General features: G+C 36.9%; 1 protein-coding gene across 5 annotated transcripts in view; it reads right to left on the reverse strand.

Moving 5' to 3' along the window:
- PDLIM3 (PDZ and LIM domain 3) overlaps positions 1-12,213 on the reverse strand; it is a 45,368-nt gene that overhangs the window by 17,741 nt on the left and 15,414 nt on the right. For 3 of the 5 annotated variants that reach the window (XM_050947890.1, XM_050947894.1, XM_050947893.1), the window contains exons 2-4: positions 9,987-10,138; positions 7,875-7,959; positions 742-809 (exon numbers count right to left, since the gene is read on the reverse strand). In XM_050947890.1, the coding sequence (XP_050803847.1) occupies positions 742-809; positions 7,875-7,959; positions 9,987-10,138 (305 nt within the window). Of the gene's footprint in view, positions 1-741; positions 810-1,267; positions 1,456-7,874; positions 7,960-9,986; positions 10,139-12,213 lie in introns of all 5 variants that reach the window. The other 2 variants (XM_050947892.1, XM_050947891.1) reach the window with 1 other exon arrangement.

A 12,213-nucleotide genomic window follows, 5' to 3' on the forward strand; every position in this document is an offset into this window, starting at 1 on the left:
TACCGGAAGGCACCGTCCATAGAAATTGAGCCACTCAAGCCTGTGGGGTCTCCTAGCCTATGTAGCCACAGAGGCTGCCTTTGATCTAGAAGGATACTTTCTCTTCTATTTTGATCAAGTAATATTATTTCAGGCATTATAACGCCCAATTATATGAGAGAGAAGTTAGATTAAAAAAATGGAGCTCATGTGTGTAAGCTCTTCCCTTTTCTGATAGTTTTGCAACTCTGTGGTGCTCAGATTTTTCTTTTATTAAGTCCCTATGCAGCAGATTGCATTGTGAATAGGTCAGCCTGCCGTAGAGTGATTAAGTGTGGCCTTTGCAATCTACATGGTTCAGAGGATCCTGACCGGTTGGATTAAATTCTTTATTAGCAAGTTTACAAGTCATACGGATAGTGAGACTGAAGAATTTCACAGCTCCATAAACCTGTCAAGGTCAGATCCTGATCTCAGTTGCACTGATGTAAATGTGGACCAGGTCCATCGAGTTGAAGAACCTTCATTGGAGCTATTCCAGACTCTCACCAGTGTAACTGACATGAGAATCTGGACCCTCTTCCTTTAGGAAATGGAAGCCTGAGCTCTGCAAAGCATGCATTTTATTTTTTAAAAGCTTTAAAATAAGCTTTAATCGCATAAAATAATTTCAAGTGCATTAATATCACATTTTCATATGAATTGTAAGTATGCATTAAAAAGCCCATGCATCCAACACATCATACAGCTAGAGTTTATAACCTGCTTCGTCCTGAGACTATGAAAGGCTTGGGACGAATATTATGCTTGTGTTCAAAGTAGTTCGTATCCTGTAAAAAAAAGAAAGGATTAAAATAACTTCCTTCAGTTGATGAATGCTTATTACTTGGTAAAATTTGCCTCCACAAAGGTTACAAATTGTTACAAACCAACTATTTTTATGTTGCATACTAGTGGTATTAAAACACACACTTGCTATTATAGTCAGGAACACAGAAGAGTACAGGGTAGTGTAAGAAAGAAGGATGGTGTGTAGTATCGCAGCCAAACCCAGTGAAGGGGAATTTTTAACTATCTGCATTATCGCTACGTTTGTAGCTGAATGTTCACTCCTGGATGTTAAAAGGAAATTGCTTCATTTATCACCATTTTTGAAAAATATGACAGAAGTTTAGAGTATCAGAAAAGAAAAATAAAACAGCAAGAGCTGGACTTTTGAATGGACAACAAAACAGAGAGTAGTATTGCCACAAAAGACCATGTAATGTAAGTAAATACCAATACTTACTTTTGAGGTGAACTAGGAATTAGACCCCTCAGTTGTCCCTGAAGAGCGTCTTGAATATTGCCAGATGAATACAGCCCAATTGGAGAATTATAGGAGGAACTCACTACCTGTCTTTTGTCATCAATGTTTCCTGCTGCAACAAAAGGCTGGGCCCTTCTGTTATGAGCTGTACCAATAGGCTTGAATTCCTGTACGTAATAGGCAGACAAAATACACAAAGCTACAGTGCACACTGAAGCTAATAACAAGCAAAACTGACAACACTGGAATTTGTTAATCTCATCTTTCTCCACTGGAATTTAAAGACTTGATTAAGTAAACCCAAAGGTTACACAGACATTCTGTGTTTATCCATTAAACTTTCATGCGCTGTGTAATCCATGTATATTCAAATATTATTTGTATACCTTGTGAAGACAAATAGAATGAGTGGTATGTTTGCAAATATACGTAAAAACTTCAGTAATTTAGTAATTGGTATAAGGGTTGCATATAATCGTATACACTTAAAAAGTATTCTTCTCTTTTTTTTCACTGTTTGCTTTATGACTTTTGTCTATAGTCAGCTTAATTGTTTATCTTAATTGTTAGCTAGTCCCTGTCCTCTGTTTGTGTGCATTTGTCACACAGCAATAGGGGAGAGAAACACATTTTAAAATAGAGAAATGAGATTGTAAAGCCAAAAAATTTGGCAGTAGACCACTGGGGAAGACATAGTTGCTGAAATTATTTTTAACTGAAATAGACTAGATTTCATTTCTAGGTAAGAGGTCAATGTCAGAGCTTCTATTAGCCCTTAAAAAAGAAAAATCATAGATACATAGCGTGCCTACCAGAAGATGCAAACAGGAAAAAGCAGTTCTATTAAAAGAGAAAGTTAAGAAATAATGAACGGAAGAAGACTACAAAAATAGCACATAGGTAAATCAATATAGAGAAGTTCATTTGCAGTTTTGTGTTGCTGTACATTGTGAAGGGGATACAATGTAAAAGTGTATTATTAATTTGATATTATCTTTTACTATAATTGAGAATCATTTCTAATTTATGTAATGTATTCACAATATTGGAAATTGATTCAATTCCCTCATATACATTTAGGTCACAATAAGCAAATATTAAAAAACCCTAAAAATTGTCATTTCATCTAATTTTTAATTGTTGACAAATGAACAGAAGACATGTGACATCATAATAGCATCTTCACAATGTTACAATGGTCAAAAGTGTGTTTGCATTGTTGCAATTAGTTAGACCCAAATTCCCTTTTCTAGGAAAATCATAATGTGCACAAAATGTCAATGACAAAACATACAGCAGCTTGTTAAAACAGTCCAGCTCTTGTGTTTATCATACTTAAAACTAGGAAAGTTGTTCCTTTATACCAGAAATTTAGTAAGATCCAAGAGCATTCAAAGTCAAAGCAAGAATAAGAAGGAATTACAATATTTAATGATGTTGTTATAGCTAACAGATGACCTTCTAATCAGTACAGGGCTAAGTCATTTTCATGACTGTGTTCATGTCAGAAACAGGGAAGGTGGCTCAAGCAGTTTACATATATGAACAGTGCTCATAGAATGAGTTCAGGACTGGGGCCACATATTAATTAATAATATATTATTATTCATGTTGTATACTTTAATAAAAAGTACATTATTGTTTATGTTTTGGAGATGTCCTAACACTGAAAAACCTTTAGTTTAACTCATAGCACGATGTTGGGAGATGTAAATTGGTATCAAATGAAGGTGTGGGAAGGGCAGAGACTCATATTTTAGCATAATTATCATGCTTTAAAACTTGATTGCAATTACTAATACATTCTGATCATATATATGATAGTGATTATTGGATTCTTTTTCTGGTTTTGTTTAGATTTCTACCCTTAGCTATATAATAATAAAATTAACCCTGTAAGGAAAGTATAACATCTTTCCTATTCAAAAATCAAATCACACTGAAAACCATATTTAAAATGACAGGAAATCCACAAAGTAAGGCAGAAGTAAATTATAATTAAAAAAAAACTACTGTAAGAAAAACAAACACAGTCATTTTAGCCGAGGTTAAAAAAGGGAAAAGGAGAAAGAAAACTGTATGATATACAGCACTGTTTCACACTGCTAGTAGAACATAAAAGAACAAACCAAAAGAAGTGTTTATTATGAAAGCAACAGGCATTAGCCATTTTACACAGACTTATTTTCTCTGACTGTTTAAGGTAGTGGAGATCCTTATGTTCTAAATTGCTTTGTTACATAACACTGTGTTTGGCTGTGTTACTAATACTAATAAAATGGTATATTATTTCACAATATTTATCCATCATATTACATCATATTTCAATAGAAATGAAAAAGCTGGCTATTTTCTATCAGAAACAACCAAGGTGGCCATCAGGAATAGTTCTCAAGCAGCATTTCCTATTGTTAAGTAATATTTCTGCCACAGGCTTCACTGTTTGCCCCTGCCCGCAGTTCTTCCTGGGGTAAGAGGAGAAAGTGTGCTCACCACAACTTGCAGTAAGTCCTTGTCCAGCTGGCTAAAAGAAATGAGGTGGTTCCAACTGGCTGAAAAGAAATGAGGGCTCTCTCTGCAACTAGTAGCAGAGGTGGAAGAAGGGAGAATGTCTACCTGCACAGAGTGATAAGAAGCAGGAAACAGCTGAACCAGGCTGTGAAGGAGGCATCGGCCTTCCAGCTGACCAAAAAGGGGGTTGGTGTTTATACCTTGTGCAGTCTCAGTGAGGCCCTCTTTCACCTTTATTGGGCTGGCAACATCCACCCTCGCATCCTTAGATTCTGAAAAAGGACTGGATTCTCTCATGATCCACTGTGGGCATCACACTAGCCTTTTTTCTTGGGGGCTTTTCTTTCACCACCAGATTGGCTGATATGGGGAAGGTTTTTTTCACCTTCCCCACAGCAAGGTTAGGGTCTGTCAGGGTGAGGCAGTGGGGTTAGGTTATAAAGTCATAACTCAAAAGTAGAACTCGTGGCAGATGTCCAGTGCAGGTACTTATTATGAAAGGGATATGGTTATGAGGTAAAATTGATTGGAATAGGATGTACAAAAAAGCATTCTTTAGGGAGCTGAGGAAGGGTGGGGGTGTGTGTTCATGGCTCCTATGTCTCATATGGCAGGGTGCCAACCCCCCGTCTTTTTGTAGCCTCTGGATGGTGGGGTCCAGGTGTGTGATTATGTGAAAATTATTAAGGGAAGGATGATGACCTGCACTGTAAAATATATTGCCGGGTATTCCCAGATATTTTAGGTGAATAAAGTTGTGGCCTAATTACACCACATCCATTGCCTCCTTTGTTTCTTTCTATTGTGGCTGATCAGTGTGTGTGTGTGAGGAGGGAGAGGGGGCAGTATAAGAGCCTATGAATCTTCTAAACTCTGTGAGACTACTTAGCCCAGGGGTAGGTAACCTATGGCACGCATGCCAAAGGTGGCACACAAGCTGATTTTCAGTGGCACTCACCCTGGCGAGGTCCTGGCCACCGGTCCTGGGGGCTCTGCATTTTAATTTAATTTTAAATGAAGCTTCTTAAACATTTTTAAAATCTTATTTACTTTACATACAACAATAGTTTAGTTATATATTATAGACTTATAGAAAGAGACCTTTTAAAAATGTTAAAATGTATTACCGGCACATGAAGCCTGAAATTAGAGTGAATAAATGAAGACGCGGCACACCACTTCTGAAAGGTTGCCAACCCCTGACTTAGCTTATTTCTTTCTTATGCTAAAGCTTCCTAGTTGAAGTTCCATGATTGGAACTAGGTGAATTATTTTTAGTTTTTTAAATTTTTATATGGCCTCCTGTGAGCTTCTGGAGAATGGCTGTGCATCTGCTGAAATTTAACTCAAACTGAACTCTCTGCTAGCATGCTGGAGCAGGAAATCACTTATGTGTTTTATATCTTTTGTTATTTGTAACTGTAATTTTAGAACTCTCAAACAGAAGTAATACATTTCTCAGAGTCATTGATTGTCATGTAGATTTTTCCTCGGGCACGCATGAATCTTTGTATTATTATTTATGTACTGTTTAATGTTCAGTTTTAAAAAAGAGTAATTCTTGATTTTTTTAATGTTTATGATACTTTACTTACTGTAGTAAACATTAACTTTATATTAACAAAGGTTTCTGTCTGGCAGAGAGTCAAAAACTGTGGCTGGATTTTGAAAAGGGTCCTGTGTTTACCACAACTATGACCTTTGCAATAAGTTCAAGAGAGACTTAAGAACAGGAAATGCTTTTAATAGAACTTGATGATTTCCTGCTTTTGCAGGCCAACTCATGGATGTACAAGCTTTTTAATGTAGTGGATTTTGAGTTTAAAGGAAAATACAGTGCTTTGGGATTTTTTCACTAATCTTTGCATTTAAGGCCTTTATTTAATTCAAGCATTGTATCCATCTTTCTCTCAGTTTTCAACAACCTTTAATCAATGTGACTTAAACCAGCATTTATTATAAATGCACTATAATTCACCGGCTCAGGCTAAGATATGAGGAACATTAAGAATTTTTCCACTATATTTCTTTTAGTAACAGAATTTATATGGCAGTCTTCGGGTGTTGTGTTTAAATATGCAGTAAAATCTCCTTTAATTTAAAGTTTCACCTATTTCAGAAACAGAATTAATAATGTCATATTTGTGCAGAGTAGATCAGTATGATGGATGATCTAGATCAGTGGTGGGCAACCTGTGGACTGCATGTGGCCCATGGGCTGACAGTTGCCCACCACTGCTCTAGAATGATAGTATTGGATTTCAAATGTAAATACTCCCGTAAATGGTTCATCATATTTGCTTACAAGCTCAGCTACTTTTCTGAAGACCTATCTGTTGCTGACTATATATAAACTTTTATTATTTCTCTTTTAATGGAAGAAGTAGACATGTAAATGAATGTTGACTGTTTAGTATAGCACTGTGGTTTTCAAACTTCTTTCAATTGTGAGCCCCTTAATAATTTTGAATGGAGGTGCAGACCCCTTTGGAAATACTAGATACAGTCTGAGGACTCCCAGGGATCTGCGGACCACAGGTTGAAAACCACTGTTCTATGAGAATGACAACATTTCGTGGACTCCTTGGACATAGTCCGTGCATCCCCAGGGATCCATGGACCACAGGTTGAGAACCACTGCTATAGCAGAAGCAGTTTTTCTGATGACAGTAATGGAGATAGCTTTTCAATAACTTGTTGCTAAATAGTACTTAACTGTTCAACTACATTATGTGTTTTTAAAAAAACTGTCTCCTTTAGGCATACAATTATAATGGTGTAGGCTTATTGTCACTCAGATTTTTGTTTTCTACAGCTTTTTCTATTTGGAGGAAACCCTGACATTACAAAAGCCTTTTCTCCCGTGTATGTCATAGATTCCCCACAAAACTATGCATTTAAAATGGTTTGCATTTAATACTATACTATTTTTGCTGAAATACATTGTACTAGTTAATACAAAGTTTTGTAGGATATTTGGAAAAAATAGGTAGAATTGGAACATTGAGATTATATTTATGTTTAAAAGCCTGTCAGAGCAGGATTGAATCACTTATTTCATGGAATTCACTGGGATGGAGTCTGTTCTTAAATTTATTGTGGAATAGAGAGTCATGATAATCAATCATGGAATAATATATTGAAATATTTGTTTTGATGCTGTCCTGCCAGCACAATAATAATCTTTTTTCAGCTAAGATTGAAATAATACTATTTATGTACTAAAGCTAGAGAATATATAGCAAATGGAACAAAGCACTATGAACCACATGCTGAAATCTATTCCCTACAGCCTCCAGAGCTGCAGTTAAAGTGGATAGTTATAGATTGATCAGTGGACCTGGACATCCCTCCCACATGCAGATCTGTACAAGGACTTCTATATAAGTTCTAGGCAAGGGAGAACTCAAACTGATTTAATTTACCTTGCTCGTGTGCAAAGATAAGGACTTTACCTTTCTTAGTTACACACAGAATACTCCAGTTTATGACTAATCCATTTGATGGCTGTCTGAATAGTTTAGTCTTCCACAAATTCAGAATTCGCAATTTTCTAAACCTCTGTGGCTTTGTGTGGTGCCACAATTGTTTATTGAGTTAAAGATACACAACCTTACTGGACCACCCTGTTCAACTAACTGTCATGTCACAAAGACTGCTATGGTATTATAACTGAATAATTTTTATATATGACATTTAGTCCCATCTGAAGAAATTAAAAATATGATGGATGAAATATCAAAAAGAGATACAGCAATTTAAACAACATTAGTATCAAAGGAGATATTTTCTTTCCATAATAAATCTACAGTGAAGTGTAAAGTTTTGAGAGAACGTTTGAGACACTCTGCAGTTTTTCCACAAGATAATTTTAGGTTTAATTTAAATGTAAATGTGAAATTTAAAATGTCAATAATTTAAAATTATGTCCATGTATTTAATACATTTTATGATTTATATCAAGTTCAGTAGACAGTGGAGGAAATGTGCTATAAAGTATTATAATAATGAATGAGACAATTTAGAATGTGAAAAGCTATATTGAAGTATGTTGGTGATTTATAAAACTTCTTACCTGTGGATCAGCTTCCAAATTTATTTTAAAGGGATGAGCCTTGCCATCTTCTGAAACTTGTGGAGACCATAATCTACTTTCCGCCCTTTTAATAAGAGAAAAAAAATCCTTCCCATAAACATGGCACATATACATGAAATATATACACTGCAAACTTAAAATCTGAAGTTTGTTCAAAAATCCTTTTGAGTGTTTTAACATATAAAATTCTTTTAATGACTTGGACAGAATCTTGTGTTGTTTTTGTGAATTTGCTAGTCAGAAAACTTACTTTGTAAGTTATACATGAACATACACTATACTAAAGATTATATATGGCTGTATAATAGTTTCTTCTTGAGTTCAGGTTTCAGAGGGGTAGCCATGTTAGTCTGTATCAGCAAAAACAATGAGGAGTCCTTGTGGCATCTTAGAGGCTAACAAATTTATTTCAACATAAGCTTTTGTAGGCTATAACCCACTTCCTCAGATGCATGGAGTGGAAAATACAGTAAGCAGGTATAAATATACAGCACATGAAAAGATGAGAGTTGCCTTACCGAGTGGGGGGTAAGTGCTAATGAGGCCTGGTCATTGCTAACAAAGCCAATTGAATTGAAAGCTTATGCCCAAATAAATTTGTTAGTCTCCAAGGTGCCACAAGGACTCCTCATTGTTTTTTCTTGAGTTCAGTGATACCAGGAGCAGGCCTTTTGTACCTTTCACCTGAGTTAAGCAAGCCTGAAAAACAACCATGTGAAGTTATTACTATTTCAATCTTTTCAATTGGGAAAATGCAGAGACTTATGGCCTGTTTTTCAAAATTAGATAAGTGCAATTGAAATATGTAAAAAGCATAATTTGAGCATGAATTGTTATAGTTTTGTATGCAGATTGGGTAATTATACAAATGATCTTTTGCATCCTATTTGGCGTGCATAATAGTAGTAATTATGTGTGTAAATTTAGAATTTTTACATGCTTAATTACACATATCTTACTCTGAAAATCAGGCCCTAACACTGACATACATCAAGTCAGTGAGAGAGCCTTAAATAAAATGTAGATTTTCTAACTCCCAAACCTGTGCTGTAGCCACAGTGCTCTCTCCAATAAACATGTTTCTTAACATGAAAAGGAGAACTGCAGTAATATGGTCGGCATATTTTAAAATTTATCTCTGTGACAATGTAATAACTGAGTTAAATTTTCATCTGTGGCTCATATATTTAAAACACTGATAAATTATGGATTGAGTTTACAGCTGCTCCATGCACAGAATTTTCATTGACCTTAGTAGAAATGTTGTGAGAACTACAGCTGCAGATTCAGGCCCAGAAAACATAATTTTGTGAAGCACCTTGCACTCATGTGATCCCAAAGCATTGCGTAAAGGAATGAGTCATTTCTTATTACGCTATCTGTTTAATTTAGACCTTGATTCAGGAAAACACTTAAGCATTCACTTAACTTATAAATATGTGCTTAAGTTCATGTTGACTTCAAATTTTAAAGGTAAACACACACTTAAATGCCATCCTCAGTAGGGATGCTTTCCTGAATTGAGGCTTTAAACCATGATTCTGCAACTGGTTTTGCATGTGTTTAACTTTACTACCATCTGTAGTCCCGTTGATGTGAATGGTACTACTCATGTTAGTAATGTTAAGTATGTGCATAAGTGTTTGCAGAATTGGGGCCTTAGATTGTAATGGCCTGATCCTGTGAGATGCTGTTCCCATTGAAGAAGAGGTGGTCAGCATCTTACAAATTGGACCCCTGGTCTTGTGTATGTCTGCAAAGTTCCATGCTCATTAGTGGTGCTACAAAAATAATACTGATAGTGCAAGATTTATAGACATGATCCACAGCCCATTTAAATCAATAGAAAGAAAGTGTAAAAACCTTTATGAATTCAGAAATATCATACACAGAATCTTAGATGCTGGTATCTGTCTAATTAAGAAATGGAATACTATCAATTAGATCATTCCTTATTCTTTTTGAAAGGATCCATGGAATATGTAATGTCTACCTAGACAGTCACTGGATAAGAGGAAAAAAGACCTCAGTTTCTTAATGTCTCCTCCAAAAGTAAATATGATGTTGTGGGCCATACATATAATGAAATACCTCTCAATTTTGAGACAAAGTTGATGTGATGCTGCTTTAATTCTCTCCTGTGCATCATTATGAGTCATGTTCTCTGTACCATAGCCATCAATAGCTAGAATGACATCACCAGGACTTAAATTGGCTGCTGAAGCCTTGCTTCCTGGAGTAATCTAAAAGATATAAGAAAAACATAACTTATTTTTTACTAATTTTTTTAATTAAAGCATATCTGTGAATCTCTCTAAATAACAGTAATAGTAATTTTCACTTTTTGAATACTCTGTGTTTTCTAATACTTTACCAGGTTTGAGACTAAAATGTAATGTAATCCCTATGTTAAAAACAAAATTTACAGCAAGAATATCTATGCTTTCTCAGAAACAAGCAAAAAAGAGTGCACACTTGGTCTCTAATTGTTCACTTCTCCTAATTAATTCTACCTGTTGTCTTTACAGCTAAGCTGTCACCGCTTGGTTTTGAAAAGAAAATAAGAAAATATTTTTTCTTAATATACATTTCCTAAAAAAAAAATCCAGCTGCATGTAGAAACGTTTTCAGGTTTTATCTGTTTTCCTCTGCATCCCCTTTGTTTTTCCTTTATTTTTTATGTGCAGCTGTTATATTTTTCTTTTTATAATGCTTTTTCTGTGTAAAATGGTTTAAATATTTATCAATCTAATAAAATATTAATCTAGACAGAATATTTGCAAATTTGCAAACAGGAAAGGCTGGCAGCTATAATTATGACCTAAAAAAGGCCATCTCTCACAAACTCTGGATGTCATCCCTGCCTGTGAATATGAGATTTTACACACTTCTAAATTGACACTATATTTCTATACAGGCCCCCTAAATTACAAGAAAAATATTATGGTGACATTTAAAATCCAACCAGATATCCCATTTTACACCAAACCAGCATTTCATTTCAACAGATTTGTTAATTCACAGCCTTTGAAGGACAAGATTGTACCTTTCAGACACTGACCATCATTGAGGTTGAAGCAGAGCTACCCCTCTATCCTTACCAAAAGATCATTCTCAACTGCTGGGAAAGAGAAAAACCAGCTTTTAATGGGAGAAGAACAATTTGTTCCTCCTGTTGGCCCTTTTCAACCCCAGCAGCTAGTCAAAGTTTGGGTCACTTGGGATGTTCTAATTGGAAATAGAAATTGATGGAGTCAGGTATTTTCTTTAATGCAATCTTGTTTATTAACAAGGAATGTACAAAATCCTGTGTCTCTCAATCAGGGGCGGCTCTAGACATTTTGCCGCCTCAAGCACGGCGGCATGCCGCGGGGGGCGCTCTGCCGGTTGCCGGTCCCGCGGCTCCGGTGGACCTCCCGCAGGCGTGCCTGCGGAGGGTCCGCTGGTCTCGCGGCTCCTCCGAAGCTGCGGGACCAGCGGACCCTCCGCAGGCATGCCTGCAGGAGGTTCACCGGAGCCGCGGGACCAGCGGACCCTCCACAGGCATGCTGCCGAAGGCACCTTGCCTTCCGCCCTCCCAGCGACCGGCAGAGCGTCCCCCGTGGCATGCCGCCCCAAGCACGCGCTTGGCATGCTGGGGCCTGGAGCCGCCCGTGCTCTCAATGCAGAAGGAACCAAGAAGAAACGGAGCATTTCTTAGCTTACAGCCCCAAGCCTCTTTAGCTAAAAACAGACCCAAAAACCCACTCTCTAGTTTTTTTCCAGGATCACATTGGGTACATCTACCCTGAAAACAAATGAAAAAACAACCATGGCAGCGAGTCTCAGAGCCTGGGTCAACTGACTTAGGCTCATGCTGCAGGGCTAAAAATAGCTCTGAAGATGTTCCTGCTCAGACTGGAGCCTGGGCTCTGATACTTGCCACCCTCACTGCGTTTCAGAGCCCGGGCTCCAGCCTGAACAAGAATGTCTACACTGCTATTTTTAGCTCTGTAGTGCGAGCCCACGTCAGTTGACCCAGGCTTTGAGACTTGCTGCTGCAGTCTAGACATGCTTATTGTGCTTACAGGCTCCTGCTTGGCTTTCTTGCCTCTCCTCCTCTCTCCCTTGTTGTCTGGCCTTTGTTTCTGTGTATTTTCACACCCTTACACACAGCTGGTCACAATACCCAGTTGAACCCTTCACTCACACAATGCTAGTTTCTGAGCAGACTCTCTTAGGTTTTGTTTTAGTTGTGGCCCCTTAATTGTCTTTTATACTATCTTAATTGGAGGACTTGTTCATACATCAGTTTGAATTAATTTTTAACTCAGCCCAT

Source organism: Gopherus flavomarginatus, chromosome 3, assembly GCF_025201925.1.
Source record: "Gopherus flavomarginatus isolate rGopFla2 chromosome 3, rGopFla2.mat.asm, whole genome shotgun sequence".
Taxonomy (NCBI): domain Eukaryota; kingdom Metazoa; phylum Chordata; order Testudines; family Testudinidae; genus Gopherus; species Gopherus flavomarginatus.